Consider the following 17,474-nt stretch of genomic DNA (forward strand, 5'->3'; position numbering starts at 1 on the left):
TGATTGAGCAAAAGAATAATTGGACTTGCAAACCTTGGTCATGACTGAGGAAAGAAATTGGAATTTTGATATAGGGACTCCAATCTATATTTATCTCAAGTGCCAGTTAAATCCATTCTCTTGCTTTTTCTCTTCTCTTGGTCTCTCTTTTCTTTTGCCCTCATTCCCTCACTGTCTTCCATCTTATAGCAATAGTGCTGCTTACTAGCCTTGAACCCAACACTACTTATGAGGTCCGAGTGGCAGCTGTGAATGGAAAAGGCCAAGGGGAGTTTAGTCGCACAGAGAGCTTTCAGACATTGCCCATCCGTAAGTATACTCCACTCAGCAAAGCAAATGCTCTCATTGCATGATGTGTTTATTTAGCTCAAAGAAACTGGTCTGCTGCATAAAACACACAGTTAATCTTTGTTAACTTGATACAGTGTATTGAAGTGATGGTATATTATCACTTATGTTTTGCTAGGGTCAAAAATACCCATTTTACTGTAACTTTTTACTGTTAGTCCAACATGAAGGGTTATGTAATTTACCGACCAGAAAAGTACATTTTAAAACAAGATTTGTTTTCACTTTATTTTAACCATAAAGTAACAAGGCAAATTTTTAAACTCAATGTTAAACTGAGTTTAGTCCCCGTCACATTCCGTCAGTCTCTTATATACACTCCATGTGTGCGCACATGTGTTTGTAGCCAATGTGATGAGATATTGTTGATGTTGATGATAATTAAATAAGGAATAAAACACAATGGGGTGTTCAATTATAGACAAATAATTATCCGTAGTGATGTGGTGCTTTTACCACTATAATGTTGATTATTTTCCTATAACAGCATGTCCTGAAGTGTTTTATTCCTCGTACACCACAGTAATTTGCCAGGGCTAACAATTTGTATTTATTACAGACTGACGCATCATGCTTTTGGTCCATTTATAGCGAGGTTTAATGTCTGTGAAACAAGTTAATGTTATTGCTTATACAACCCCGATTCCAAAAAAGTTGGGACAAAGTACAAATTGTAAATAAAAACAGAATGCAATGATGTGGAAGTTTCAAAATTCCATATTTTATTCAGAATAGAACATAGATGACATATCAAATGTTTAAACTGAGAAAATGTATCATTTAAAGAGAAAAATTAGGTGATTTTAAATTTCATGACAGCAACACATCTCAAAAAAGTTGGGACAAGGCCATGTTTACCACTGTGAGACATCCCCTTTTCTCTTTACAACACTCTGTAAACGTCTGGGGACTGAGGAGACAAGTTGCTCAAGTTTAGGGATAGGAATGTTAACCCATTCTTGTCTAATGTAGGATTCTAATTGTTCAACTGTCTTAGGTCTTTTTTGTCGTATCTTCCGTTTTATGATGCGCCAAATGTTTTCTATGGGTGAAAGATCTGGACTGCAGGCTGGCCAGTTCAGTACCCAGACCCTTCTTCTACGCAGCCATGATGCTGTAATTGATGCAGTATGTGGTTTGGCATTGTCATGTTGGAAAATGCAAGGTCTTCCCTGAAAGAGATGTCGTCTGGATGGGAGCATATGTTGCTCTAGAACCTGGATATACCTTTCAGCATTGATGGTGTCTTTCCAGATGTGTAAGCTGCCCATGCCACACGCACTAATGCAACCCTATACCATCAGAGATGCAGGCTTCTGAACTGAGCGCTGATAACAACTTGGGCCATCCTTCTCCTCTTTAGTCCGAATGACACGGCGTCCCTGATTTCCATAAAGAACTTCAAATTTTGATTCGTCTGACCACAGAACAGTTTTCCACTTTTCCACAGTCCATTTGAAATTAGCCTTGGCCCAGAGAAGATGTCTGCGCTTCTGGATCGTGTTTAGATACGGCTTCTTCTTTGAACTATAGAGTTTTAGCTGGCAACGGCAGATGGCACAGTGAATTGCATTCACAGATAATGTTCTCTGGAAATATTCCTGAGCCCATTTTGTGATTTCCAATACAGAAGCATGCCTGTATGTGATGCAGTGCCGTCTAAGGGCCCGAAGATCACGGGCACCCAGTATGGTTTTCCGGCCTTGACCCTTACGCACAGAGATTCTTCCAGATTCTCTGAATCTTTTGATGATATTATGCACTGTAGATGATGATATGTTCAAACTCTTTGCAAGTTTACACTGTCGAACTCCTTTCTGATATTGCTCCACTATTTGTCGGCGCAGAATTAGGGGGATTGGTGATCCTCTTCCCATCTTTACTTCTGAGAGCCGCTGCCACTCCAAGATGCTCTTTTTATACCCAGTCGTGTTAATGACCTATTGCCAATTGACCTAATGAGTTGCAATTTGGTCCTCCAGCTGCTCCTTTTTTGTACCTTTAACTTTTCCAGCCTCTTATTGCCCCTGTCCCAACTTTTTTGAGATGTGTTGCTGTCATGAAATTTCAAATGAGCCAATATTTGGCATGAAATTTCAAAATGTCTCACTTTCAACATTTGATATGTTGTCTATGTTCTATTGTGAATACAATATCAGTTTTTGAGATTTGTAAATTATTGCATTCCGTTTTTATTTACAATTTGTACTTTGTCCCAACTTTTTTGGAATCAGGGTTGTATTTGAGCAGGTATAACCAGTTGTTCCCTCATCAGTCTATATCTTTTCTCTCACTTGAAGTTAATAAGACTTGCAACATGCAGCTTGTCATGTTACAGAAACCTCAAATACCTTCATCCTGAATATTTCACTGTGTCAGGAAATTTTAAATTAGAGTTTTACCTCTGATTGGTCCACTGCCACTGAAGACCTCCAACAAAAGTATTAAATAAACTCCTCACAGAAAGATTCAACAATTACATACATTTTAAAAAATATATATTTATGTGGAGCATATACCATAAAAGTCCCTGTGTAAATTTTTACTAGAGAAACAATAACAGATTAGAATGAGCACCAAATATAAACCATGTAGCCAGAACTACTTTTATTATGGAATATTAATCCACATCTTCTGACCAATCAGAATCAAGAATTCAACTACAGATGCTATAAGCTGAAGATATCAGCCATCTATATTATTTATTATTAAATAGAGAACAAACCCCAAGGATTAAGCATTTTTATCTGTACTACAGGAGAACCGAGCCCACCATCAGTGCAGGGTCAGAGGGACATGGGAAAGTCCTACAAACTGGGCCTAGTTAAACAGGACGATGGTGGCATGCCCATCCTGGAGTATATTGTCAAATACAAAACAGTGAGTCATGAACTTTCACAGCTTTTCTTTTCATATGTTCTTGACTTTATTAATTAATTGCTGAGTTTATTCACCCATGTAGCAAATTTAGAACCAGTTATAATTTGTTGCCATTTTTAGTCAACAGTTGATGTGTTTTGAAAATTGTCATTCAGCTAGTGATTAAGTGTGACAGTGTTGCTATAAAAGCCAACCTGTGTGCAACTGTGTGTTTCTGCTTTAGATAAGACTGATTAAAGTTGCACCGTGTCAGAGCTGTGAGTTTTTCTTCCAGACATAAAGCTAAGAGTGGGTTGTAAAAATAGATTCTTAGAGACTCTTGTGTTTCTACATTGAAACAAATGAAGGCATGAGGAAATGCCTGAGCCGCTAGTACAGATAGGGGCCTTGTTTTTAGAAGTGTTCAGTCTGCAGTAGAATTGCTTGAGGTGGGGTGTGTATGCGCTTCATCATTCATATCACTCTCTATTATTCTCCAATTACTTTCTGAAAGTTGAGCTGTTCCTCTCTGTCAGTCATTAAAGTGGTGCAGAAGTGGCTGTCGCTTTCAGTCATCCCCATACAGTACATCATTTGTCAGATCCAGAAAAGTCCTGTGTCCTTACACAGCTGATACCATATCACTCAACTCTGTAACGGAGTAGTCCATCAAACATGAAAATATGCACACTTAATTATACTAATATGTGAAAACTGTTTAAAGCTGACATTGCTTGAGAGCACTGTCGTGAGTGTATATTTCCAATCAGCCATGTTTAGAGTCTTATCAGCAACACATTGATTTTTTGCAAACTAAGATAAGGACATTGTTCCCCTAAGAAATGCTAATTATTCCAGCAGGGGTCTGTCTGTCTGTCTGTGTAAGTGTACTTGTGTTTGTATGTGTGCTCATTAGGAAGTTGCTCTGATACTGGTGTTTGGCTTGTTTATGGGATTAGGAGCTGCTGTTGAGAAATCTGTGTTTACAGATCACTGAACCCTAGAGGATGTATGGCATTGTCCCTCTCTCCCACCATATCTCTGCTGTTGCTCCTAATTTACCCAGTCTCATCTCAAATCCTTCCCTCTTCTGTGACCCACATGGGTCCTGCATCCACATCATCTCTCTCTCTCTCCCTCTCTCCCTCCCCTTTCTGTCATGCCTTCGTTTTGTGCATGCAGAGGTAAGAACATGGGAAATGGAGATGAAGAGACATAGTGCCTGAGGCCTGTCAGGCGTGTGAAATGCATATTCAACCGTTTAGCTTTTAAAGAGATCTGGCAGTCTGAAAATGTCAAAATATGAAAAGGGTGATGATTTTGAGAAGTAGAGTGTGGGCTGGCATTTTATTGCAATACAGCAGCCAGTATAATACCAGAAACATATGCACATATATGCAGATATAAACAACATAAATGGAAAATGTTTTATGGAATATATTTGTCACATGATTGCGTGGGAATGCTTTGTAAGATTATAGATACGAGGACTGATTGTTTCTGAGGGAGAGTACATGGCTGCAGGAGTTTACGTCTTTCATCTGCAATTCAGTTAATTCTCCTCTATTGTGTCTGATGCAGTTAGACATGTTTTCTGGAGCAAATTAAGTAAGATGGACTAGTTTTATGAAAAAGACAACATCCTCACCCATACACTGAGTCAGTCCAACATGCAGCTGAAATTTTAATTAAAAAAAAAACAAACAAACCCCCCCCCCCCCCCCCCCCCCCCCAGATCTTGGCCTATCATACATAGTTTGTGTGTGTGTGTAGGATAAAGAGGACCAGTGGATGACCAAGGTGGTTCCTGGTTTGAGTGACTTTGTGCTGCTGCAGCCTCTCCAGTGGAACATGCGGTATGAAGTGGAGATCACTGCCCGCAATGTCAAAGGCTTGTCTGAACCCACCTTTGTGAAGTTTTCCATGCCACAGAAACCGGATATTACAGGTACATTCACCTCCAGAGCACACACTCATCACAAGGCATTCACCTAAGTGAAAAGTATTGATTTTACATATCTATATCTACTAATCTAGAAGAAGAAAACACACACAGAACACTTTATTAGGAACACCTGTACACATATTGTACTGTACATGTCATTTGATTATCTAATCAACCAATCATGTGGCAGCAGTGCATAAAATCAAGCAGATATGGGCCAACAGCTTCGTGTAATGTTCACATCAACCATCAGAATGGGGGAAAATGTGATCTCAGTGATTTTGACCATGGCATGATTGTTGGGGCCAGATGGGCTGATTTCAGTATTTATATAACTGCTGATCTCCTGGGATTTTCATACAGCAGTCTCTAGAGTTTACTCAGAATGCTGCAATAAAGAGAAAAACATTTAGTGAGCAGGGGTTTTGCAGACAGAAACAGCTTGGGGATGAGAAAGGTTAATGGAGAACAGTCAGTTCTCAAAGTTGATGTGTCAAATGTCAGGGTCTGAGTGACTTTTACAACAGCCATATTGTGATGGCTAGATGACTGGGTCAGAGCATCTCCAAAACGGCAGGTGTTGTGGCATGTTCCCAGTATGCAGTGGTTAGTACCTATCAAAAGTGGTCCAAGTGGTTCAACCAGTGAACCAGTGACAGGGTCATGGGCTTTCAAGGCTCACTGATGCACATGGGGAGTGAAGGCTAGCCTGGCTAGCCCAGAACACACAGTACATTACAGCTTGCTGCGTATGGGGCTACATAGCTGTAGACCAGTCAGAGTGCCGATGCTGACCCCTGTCCATTGCCGAAAGTACCTACAATGGGCATGTGAGCATCAGAACTGGACCATGGAACAATAGAAGAACATGGCCTGGTCTGATGAATCACATTTTCTTTTACATCATATGGATGGCCTGGTGTGTGTGTCACTTACCTGGGGAAGAGATGGCACCAGGATGCACTATGGGAAGAAGGCAAGTAGGTGAAGGCAGTGTGATACTCTGGGCAATGTTCGACTAGGAACCCTTGGGTCCTGGCATTCACGTGGATGTTACTTTGATGCATAGTGCCTACCTAAACATTGTTGCAGACCAAGTACACCACTTCATGGCAACGGTATTTCCCAATGGCAGTGGCCACATTCAGTAGGATAATGTGCCCTGCAACACTACAAAAATTGTTCAAGAATGTTTTGAGGAACATAGAGTTCAAATTGTTGTCTCGGCCTCCAAATTCCTTAAGCCTCAATCTGATTGAGCATCTGTGAAATGTGCTCGACAAATCCAATCCATGGAGACCATACCTCATAACTTACAGGATTTAAAGGATCTGCTGCTATCATCTTGGTGCCAGAGACCACAACACACCTTCAGAGGTCTTGTGGAGTCCATGTGTTGATTGGTCAGAGCTGTTTTGGTGGCACAAGGGGGACCTACACAGTATTAGGCAGGTAGTTTTAATGTTATCATTAATTGGTGTATATACTGTGTATAAAGTCATACCTGTACCTGATGACATACCTGAGTGGATTAAATGATCATTCAAAAGTGCTTATCAGTATGAAATCACATGTACACAGTGTATAAAGGCTCACTATAACTGCAGGTTGAATACTGTGTGTTTTATGTTCTAGCTAGTGACACATTCTTATAGAAACATACGTTTTCTTGTGCACAAAGTATCCTCTAAATGTAATTGCCTGCAAGGATCTACATTCTACCCCCTCATACTTAGCCAGCCAGCCATCATCGTCATCATCATTGTCAGACTTTCTGCCCACAGAAACAATATTTCTCATTTAACACACATAAGGTCACACTTAATGACACTTAAAAGCATTAAAAGTTTGAGTCATTTCGCCTCAAGAGCTCATTGTTATGAAATCAGCAGCACTGGTGAACTATTCAGTGGCTCTGAATTGCTAGATAGTGAATATCTGTGCTCCTGCTATTTGAATGATGTGAAACGGTTCAGTGAGTTCTGTCAGTGAAAGAGGTAGTGTTGATTGAAACCAAAAATGTCAGTAGTATTTTGAGCACTACTGCAGAGAAGCATAGTAAGGTTGATAAAAAAGGAGGCCGGTCGACTGAATGTCCCCATTGATTTTGCATGCATATTACAAGCAAAGACTCAGGAGTGCTTTTCAACAAGCTAGTCCTTGTCTTTATTCACACCTCAAAATTGCACCCAAATTACATCCACTAAATTCATTACAGTGGCTATCACATAGATGACTATCACAAAAATGGGTCTCTTTCAATTAGCTTTTGTTGAACCAAACATGTTTTGAGTCCATCCATCCATCCGTCCATCTTCTACCGCTGATCCGGGTCGCAGGGGTAGGACTCATGTTTTGAGTCCTCTCAGCAAAATCACAGTTAATTTAGGCCCTTTTTTCCACGATGCTTCAGAAATTATTTTTTCCCTCTCTGTAGTCTTTTTTTTTTTTTACATCAAAAGTACAGCTTCAAATAATGCATAATTTGATAGCCTTTGTGTAAATGTGTAATAAAACAATATAAATTAGGACAAACCAGGGACAATAATAATAACTGAATAAATAATAAATGAAAAAAGACACCAGTGTCAATATTTATCACTCTCGTAAGGTCTAAATGCAACATTTGTTCAATAAAAATGAACAATACTGCAGATTTGCAAAATTTAAAAAATGCTCCAGACATTTTGGGTTTGAGTTTTATTTTCTTTCAAATACCATATATTGTTTACCATACACCGCAGGGATGTCAAACATATGGCCAGTGGCCTAGGACCCAGTGGCCTATGATAAAGGTTGTCATGAATTTGATTGTAATTGAATTGAAAGTTAAAACAACAACAACAAAACCACCTAGTCTCTGTTATTCCACCAGGGGGCAAAATAGAGCAATACACCTTACTTAAAAATTTTTTGACTATGACTGTTTTTTCCTAAAGATATATTTTAAGGATTTCACAGCAATACTTATGAATAAATACTTATGAAATCACAATTTTTCATTATAAATACTTTTTAACTATATTAATTTTGTGTAGATTCATGACAGATTCTAATTCAAGGAGGGATGAAGGTTTATGCAAGCCACTGTGTATATGGTAAAACCACAAGTTAGATTTTTTTTTTGCAATGATTTGCTCTCTTTTTATCTCTTTTGTAGGTGATATACTGTATGTTCAATCATTATGTACATTTCAGAGATACAGAGAAATAGTAGAGTTCATTTAAGAGGAATGTGTTGTGTTATTGGTGTACTAAATTGATTTTTTTTTTTTTGTCCCACTCACTTGACTTTACACAAAGTGGAATATGGCTCATTACTTAAAATCAGTTTGATACCCCCAACGTACTGTATTACAGTGCCTTGCAAAAGTATTCATACCCCTTGAACTTTTTCACATTTTTCCACCTTACAACCACGAACTTAAAAGTTTTTTTTATTGAGATTTTATGTGATAGACCAACACAGAGTAGCACATAATTGTGAAGTGAAATGAAAATGACAAATGGTCTACAAAATTTTAAATAAATAGAAATCTGAAAAATGTGATGTGAATTAGTATTCAGCCCCCTGCATCAATACTTTGTAGAGCCACCTTTTGCTGCAATTACAGCTGCAAGTCTTTTGTGGTATGTCTCTACCAGCTTTGCACATCTAGTCACTGAAATTTTTGCCCATTCTTCTTTGCAAAATAGCTCAAGCTCAGCCAGATTGGATGAAGAGCGTCTGTGAACAGCAATTTTCAAGTCTTGCCACAGATGCTCAATGGGATTTAGGTCTGGACTTTGACTGGGCCATTCTAACACATGAATATTCTTTGATCTAAACCATTCCATTGTAGCTCTGGCTGTATGTTTAGGGTCATTGTCTTGCTGGAAGGTGAATCTCCTTCCCAGTCTCAAGTCTTTTGCAGCCTCCAACAGGTTTTCTTCCAGGATTGCCCTGTATTTAGCTCCATCCATCTTCTCATCAACTCTGACCAGCTTCCCTGTCCCTGCTGAAGAAAAGCATCCCCATAGCATGATGCTGCCACCACCATTGGCCCTTTTCCACTACCCTTTTTCAGCTCACTTCAGCTCGCTTCAGCTCACTTCAGCCCGACACGGCTCGCGTTTTGACTATCTAAGAACAGCACAACTCAGCTCGCTTCAGCCCTGCTCAGCCCAAAACTTGCACGGTTTTGGAGTAGGGCTGAAGCGAGCCAAACCGAGCTGAGTGAGGCTAGGGGCGTGAGCAGACACTCCCCTGTGCACTGATTGGTGAGGAGGAGTGTCCTCACACGCCCACACACGCCCCGTGAGCACGCTGGGATCTGTAAACACTGTAAACCCGGAAGAAGGAGAATTACGAGAATTATGAAGCCTTATGCGCCTCGCCTCATCTATACGCTCTTGCCAGTATCTGTTGGCGTTGTCGGCGACAACAAGCCACAGCACCAAGACCAGCAACACTAACGACTCCATGTCCTCCATGTTTATTGTTTACTCTCCGGGTTGTGAGACTACCGCTTAAAAGGTCACTGATATCACTGTTTGTGCCTCCTAACGACATCAGGTGACGTCCACCCACTTTCGCTAACTCCACCCAATGTGTCCACCCACTTCCAGCCAGCACGGTTCAGCGCGGTTGTAGTCGAAATGCAACTCCAACAGCCCCACTCAGCTCGACTCAGCCCAACTCAGCACGGCTCAGCCCAACTCAGCCGCGTTGGTAGTGGAAAAGTGGCACATGTTTCACAGTGGGGATGGTGTGTGCAGGGTGATGAGCAGTGTTAGTTTTCCACCACACATAGTGCTTTGCATTTAGGCCAGAAAGTTCAACTTTGGTCTCATCTGACCAAAGCACCTTCTTCCACATGTTTGCTGTGTCCCCTACATAGCGTCTTATGCCTGTCTTTCAACAATGGCTTTCTTCTTGCCACTCTTCCAAAAAGGCCAGATTTGTGGAGTGTATGACTTATAGTTGTCCTGTGCACAGATTCTCCCACCTGAGCTGTGGATTTCTGCAGCTCCTCCAGAGTGATCATGGGCTTCTTGGCTGCTTCTCTGACCAGTGCTCTCCTTGCTCGCTCTGTCAGTTTAGGTGGACGGCCATGTCTTGGTAGGTTTGCAGTTGTGCCATACTTTTTCCATTTTTGAATGATGGATTGAACAGTGCTTCTTGAGATGTTCAGAGCTTGGGATATTTTTTTATAACTTAACCCTGCTTTAAACTTCTCCAGAACTTTATCCCTGACCTGTCTGGTGAGTTCTTTGGTCTTCATGATGCTGTTTGTTCTTCAGTGTTCTCTAACAAACCACTGAGGCCTTCACAGAACAAGTGTATTTATGCTGAGAGTAAATTACACACAGTAGGACTCTGTTAACTAATTAGATGACTTCTGAAGGCAATTGATTGCACTGGATTGTATTTATAGGTATCAGAGTACAGGGGGCTGAATACTAATGCACACCACATTTTTCAGATTTTTATTTGTTTAAAATTTTGAAGACCATTTATCATTTTCGTTTCACTTCACAATATGTGCTACTCTGTGTTGGTCTATCACATAAAATCTCAATAAAAAACTTTTAAGTTCGTGGTTGTAAGGTGGAAAAATGTGAAAAAGCTCAAGGGGTATGAATACTTTTGCAAGGCACTGTATATCATGTACAATATATTGTAAACCACATTTTATGCCTTTGACCATCAACCTATACTAAAATGTACCAACAATGTGAACTAGAGAATCAAATGGCAAAAATGATATCAGATATCTTCTTTCTGAATATTTTTTCCACAACTCCTTGATATACAGGCAAGTGCACACCCAATTTAAAAATTCATACTTGTGGAAATTTATATGATATTTGAGGGATGACAAACAGCTTATCCACAGTTTTAAATTGTCTCTTTGCAAACCAATTGGACTTAACGTTAAGAGGGATATAGCTCTGGATATAATTCCAACTGTCCTTTGGGAAAGTCATGTTTAAATCTAATTCCCAATTCATTCTACAGGTCAATGCTCAGTATAATATAACAACTAGGGTTTTGAAGAACAACACAGTTAACATGGCTGCGTATTTGGAGGTATTGGTAGGAACAATGTTGGCCATGTTAACCCTGTCTTTCTTCAAGTTTATAGAATAAACTCTGATGTGACATTTTCATTTCCATTTTACATTGTCCTCGTCCTAGGGGTTAATAGTAAAGACGTAATGCTCAAGTCATCAAGATTCATATACCTGTAACAAGATCAAATAAAACTGCAGGGTCCCAATCAAAAGGCAATGATTGGATTAGATTATTTTAACCTGCATTAGAGAGCAGCATTAGGGATTTGAAGTAGTTGATTTTACAATATAACCAACTTAATCAATTGGGACAGTGTGGTGTGACATTTTGTAATAAATTATGTCATCAGTTTAAAGTGAGAAAATTCCAGAGTTCAATCTAATGGCCTCAGCAAGAGGTTTAATAAAAGTGCTGAACATGGTGATGAGATACCCTTGTCTGATACATCTGCTCACTGTAATCACTGCTGACTATTGCTAATAGCATGGGCACTAGAGTTCTTAAAGATGCTGGATGTACGAGTTCAGAATTTTCTCAGGTAGAAAAATGCTGCAAACAACTTGGAGAAGAACATTTCCGAATGTGGGTTTTGCTGAATCCTTCTCAATTGAACATATTATTCTCAAGGCTGTGAATGCCCAGAGAATATAAATTTAGAGAGAAATCAAGTCTGAGGCCTGAACTACATACAGTACTATGCACTAAATAGTATGTCTAAATACTAATTACAATTAGAATGTGACTGCCATAGTTGACTATCCCCACAATATCAGCATAATGAAAATAAAACTAACATGAATATGACTGTCACATTTACTCAGTACTATGTACTGTAGAACAACAAAGCCTCTCAGATGCTCAGTGGCAGTCTGTTATTTTGGGTGTAGTTAGCTTACTAAAATACACCATAGAGAACAAAGCTATCACACCTGGCCACTTCCAGTGTGTGCCCCCCCCCAACCTGCCTGTCAAATGCTTTATTCAAAAAACCTTATTGTGTTAGCATGGTAGCTGAAATACAGAGTAGAAGATTGACAAAAACAGATCAGTGAAAAATATACACTCTCAGTTTCACCCACTATCACCCTGTTTACAATACAAAAACACATTTTTCCTTATTCATAAGCTGGTTATCATGCCTCCCTAGGCAACTCACAACAGGGCAGAACTGACAGCTGCTCATATTTTTGTCCCGTCTCAATTGTTTCAGTTTAATTAAAAAAAAAAAAACACTTTGCGCTGGAGCTTTAAATAATAGTACCATGCCAAAAATTATGACCCTGCTCCACCCAATCAAAATCCCTTTCACCACTGATCCTAATAACTGCAATTTGTTGCACTCTTAGAAAGGATCCTTACACAATTTTTTGCTGCATAATAAGTTAATAAAATGTTAACATTTAGACAGGTAATGCAGCATCCACCTTTTTTTTTACATTATTTTTACACAAAGTATGAACTGCTGTCACAGCTCATTTCCTTCCCCAAGCCCAACATAAAATCTAGACACTGAAGTAACATGAGGCTGCAGCTACACATTCATGCACCAACATTCTTAGAAGAAGAAACCTTTATTTGTCATATGCACACCTGAAGTACAGTGAAATTCATCCTCTGCATTTAACCCATCTGAAGCAGTGAACACACGCACCCAGAGCAGTGGGCAGCCACACTAGAGCACCCAGGGAGCAGTCAGGGGTCAGGTACCTTGGTCAAGGGCACTTCAGCCCAAGGCTGCCCCACATCAACCTAACTGCGTGTCTTTTGGATTGTGGGGGAAACCAGAGCACCCAGAGGAAACCTACGCAGACACAGGGAGAACATGCAAACTCCACACAGAAAGGCCCTCACCGGCTGCTGGGTTCGAACCCAGAACCTTCTTGCTGTGAGGCAACCATGCTAACCACTACACCACCGTCCCACCCAGAGCTGAACTACATTTTCGTAAATGCATGTGTATTAAAAGGACTGCTATCATGGCTTTATGAGGTAATTCTTAGTGTAGCGAGACTCTGATGTGGGTGGAGCACAGAAGCACGGCAGGCGGTTGTTTGCGACTTGTATTTCCTTTATTGCTGCTTTTCAGCACACAACTCAGACTCTCTCTCATAGACACACACATACACACAAAGACTAGTAGCAAGCCCTTGTCGCCGACCTCCCCTTCTCACTCTCCTTTTATAGGGTGCAGTCGCTGGAGGAGACACACAAACACACGTTAATTGACAACAGGTATAGTGACATGACCACTTGCCTTCCCTGACTCCGCCCTCCACTCACAGACCGACGCTTGGCCATGCCCCTGCTGCCACATACCCCCACCGCCCGGGGAGCCATCCGGCCTGAAGCTGACTCCTCCCCCCTGACGGAAGAGGAAGTCTGCCACCGCCATCTGTGCCCCTGGCCTGTGGACCACCTCGAATTTAAATGGCTGAAGTGCAAGATACCAACGGGTGATCCACGCATTGGCATCCTTCATGCGGTGGAGCCACTAGAAAGGTACGTGGTCCGAACAGAGGGTGAAAGGGCGCCCCAGCAGGTAGTACCGGAGGGCGAGGACCGCCCACTTGATGGCTAGGCACTCCTTTTCAATCATGCTGTACCTGCCTTCCCGCATCGACAGCTTCCAGTTAATGTACAGCACAGGATGCTCCTCCACCTCCTGGGACAGAATGGCCCCCAGCCCTCTGTCCGATGCATTTGTCTGCAAAATAAAGGGGAGAGAAAAGTCAGGGGAGTGTAACAGTGGCCCCCCACACAGTGCAGCCTTTACCTTCAAGAAAGCCTGTTGGCATTGCTCCATCCACTGGACCAGATCTGGTGCTCCCTTTTTAGTGAGATCAGTCAGCAGGCTGGTGACATCCGAATAATTAGGTATAAACCTCTGATAGTAGCCAGCCAGCCCCAGGAACTGTCTCACCCCCTTTTTGGTCTTGGGCCCCGGGCAGGCCGCAATCACTGCCGTCTTATTAATTTGAGGACACACCTGCCCATGGCCCAAGTGGAAACCCAGATACTGTACTTCCACCCGCCCAATCGCACATTCTTTGGGTTGGCTGTGAGACCCACCCGCCTCAGCGACTTTAGGACGGCCCTAAGGTGTTCAAGGTGCTGCGGCCAGTCATTACTGTAGATGATGATGTCATCCAGATATGCGGCTGTGTAGGTGGCGTGGGGGTGGAGGACCCTGTCCATAAGCCACTGGAACGTAGCAGGTGCCCCAAACAGCCCAAAAGGAAGTGTGACGAATTGGTGTAAGCCAAACGGTGTGGAAAAGGCCATTTTCTCTCAGGACAGAGGAGTCAAGGGGATCTGCCAATATCCCTTCATTAAATCCAGTGTCTGTCTAATAAAAATGAGCAGCGCCTAATCGATCGAGCAACTCATCAATGCGAGGCATTGGGTACATGTCAAATTTAGACACCCCGTTGACTTTCCTATAGTCCACACAGAACCGGACTGACCCATCGGTCTTGGGGACCAGGACCACTGGGCTGCTCCAGTCGCTGTGGGACTCCTTGATTATGCCCATTTCGAGCATGGCTTCAAGTTCATCCCGGACCACCTTTTTTTTGTGTGTTCAGGCAGACGGTAAGGGTGGGTGCACACTACCACCCCCGGGAGCATCTCAATGTGGTGTTCTATGAGGTGGGTGCGGCCAGGCAGGGGCGAAAACACGTCGGAAAATTCTTTCTGCAACTGGGCTACCTCCGTGAGCTGGGTCAGGGAGAGGTGGTCTCCACAGGGGACCGGCACGGTGGGCGATATCAATTTTCTTTTTTGAACCTCCGGCCCCAGCTCCGCCTTCTCTGGAATTATTGACACCAATGCCATGGGGACCTCCTCATTCCAACGTTTTAATAGATTTAGGTGGTACACTTGCAATGCCCCACCCCGTCCATTCGCCTCACCTCATAGTTGACGTCCCCGACTCACTGTGTGACCTCAAAGGGCCCTTGCCACTTGGTGACCAATTTGGAGCTTGATGTGGGCAGTAATACAAGTACTTTGTCTCCCGAAGTGAATTCTCTAACGCGCGTGCCCGTCATACAGTTGGGCTTGACGTTCTTGCGCCTGTCGCAAATTCTCCTGGGTTAAGTGGGTGAGTGTGTGGAGTTTGGTGCACAGATAGAGAACGTATTGAGTTTCGTTCTTACTAGGTGAAGGTCCCTCCTCCCAATTTTCACGTAGCCCTTCCAAAATGCCACGTGGCTTACGCCCATATAACAATTCGAACGGTGAAAAACCTGTGGAGGCTTGCGGGACCTCTCGTACTGCAAATAACAGGGGCTCGAGCCACTTATCCCAATTACGTGCATCTTCGCTTACAAACTTCCGAATTATATTTTTGAGAATTTGATTGAACTGTTCTACTAAGCCATCCGTATGTGGGCGATAGACGCTGGTGCGGATAGGCTTAATCCCCAGTAACCCATACAGCTCGCGTAGTGTGCGTGACATGAATGTAGTGCCTTGGTCTGTCAGGATTTCTTTCGGAATCCTGACCCGGGAGATAAAGCGGAAGAGTGCTTCTGCTATACTGCTTGCTGAGATATTGCGGAGAGGCACTGCTTCCGGATATCGAATTGCATAGTCCACCAGAACTAAAAGCGATATCCCCGTGCTGACCGATCTAATAGCCCGACGAGATCCATCCCAATTCTTTCAAACGGGGTCTTGATTAAAGGGAGAGAGTGCAAAGGCGCTTTTGGAGTGGCCGCGGGATTTATTAATTGGCATTTGCGGCATGCTGGACACCACTGACGGACATCCCTGTGAATCCCTGGCCAATAGAACCGGGCCATTATTCGGGCTAGTGTCTTATCCTGCCCTAAGTGTCCGGCCATGGGATTAAAGTGAGCCGCTTGGAATATGAATTCCCAGCAGCTCTTTGGAACTAACAGCTGTGTTACTTTTTCACCAGTTTGAGTGTCCTGTGTCACTCGGTATAGTCTATCCTTGATAATAGCAAAGTAGGGGAAGGCCGGCGTCGCATTTGGCTGGAGAATTTGACCATCGATTACTCTCACTTGGTCAAATGAATGCCGCAGAGTCCCATCTCGCGACTGCTTTAATGGGAAATCCCCAAGGGAATCCCCGAGAGAGGGAGGAGGGGCGGGGCGCTCCTCACTCTGCGTATCGTCCTGACGTGGTGCTGACGTAGATGGCTCTGTGACAGCTTCTCCCACCAATGCTACTCCGGGGCTTTCCCTAGCTGAATTACGTCAGGACCCACTCTTTACTATGTGCGTCATTAATTCCTTAAACCCCAGCCAATCAGTCCCCAAAATTAGCGGGTGGGTGAGACGAGAGTTAACCACTGCCTTTACACTATGTTTTTCCCCTCGAAATAGAATGTGGACAGACACTAAAGGGTAGTTGTGAACATCCCCGTGCACACACAACACCTTCACCATTCATGCTTTCCCCAATACCTCACCTTGCACCAGGGTTTGGTGGATTGAGGTCTGGTTACAGCCAGAATCCACCAAAGCCTGATATGTATCCCCTTGGACACTTACCGGTATTCGATACACTCTGGCCCGATCGAGGGCAGTTTCTGGTCCATCGGGGACCCGGACCACCACGCCCACCTCCATCACGGAGCACTGATGTTGGAGATGTCCCGGCTCCCCACAGCGCCAGCACACCAGCCCAGGCTCTCCCTCTGCACTGGTGTTATGGACATCACTCACCTGAGGGGGAGGAGACACAGACAAGGAAGGGGGAAACGGGAGGACACCACGGGTGCGCCGGGCCGGCTGGGGGGGAGCCGGCCCCCACCTCCGGGGTGGGGGAATGGGGCGAAGATGGGAAGCAGAGGGAGAGAGGGAGAAGAGAGAGGAGAAGAGGAGACACGCCGTCCTGCCGTCAGAACGGCTGCCATGTGGTCCTCCGCCAGCTTGATTGCCTGGTCCCGTGACGCCAGGCGATGACACTGGACCCACTCTGCCGTTCCTTCCGGAAGTCGTGTGATGAATTGCTCCAGTGTCACCAGGTCGATCGCTCCCTCGGCGTCACGGTCGTCTGCCCTCAGCCACCTCCGGCAGGTGTCCTGGAGTTGCTGCCCGAACACGAACAGCTGGCCGACCTCCTCCAAGCGCAGCGAGTGGAAGCGTTGCCGTTGTTGCTCTGGGGAGCGGCCGACACGCTGGAGGATGGCTTTTCACAGGTCCGCATACATGAGCCGGCTGTCGGTGGGGAGCTGCAGCGTGGCCAGTTGCGCCTCACCCATCAGCAGGGGGAGGAGGCGCGCTGGTCCAC

The 17,474-nt window shown here is 43.5% G+C and overlaps 1 protein-coding gene across 2 annotated transcripts in view; it reads left to right on the forward strand.

Annotated features, from left to right (window-relative positions):
* ncam2 (neural cell adhesion molecule 2) overlaps window positions 1-17,474 on the forward strand; it is a 401,438-nt gene that overhangs the window by 369,399 nt on the left and 14,565 nt on the right. For both annotated transcript variants that reach the window (XM_060929766.1, XM_060929767.1), the window contains exons 13-15: window positions 190-309; window positions 3,107-3,228; window positions 4,981-5,155. In XM_060929766.1, the coding sequence (XP_060785749.1) occupies window positions 190-309; window positions 3,107-3,228; window positions 4,981-5,155 (417 nt within the window). The remainder of the gene's footprint in view (window positions 1-189; window positions 310-3,106; window positions 3,229-4,980; window positions 5,156-17,474) is intronic.

The sequence above is a fragment of the Neoarius graeffei genome, chromosome 9 (assembly GCF_027579695.1).
Source record: "Neoarius graeffei isolate fNeoGra1 chromosome 9, fNeoGra1.pri, whole genome shotgun sequence".
NCBI classification, from domain to species: Eukaryota; Metazoa; Chordata; class Actinopteri; order Siluriformes; family Ariidae; genus Neoarius; species Neoarius graeffei.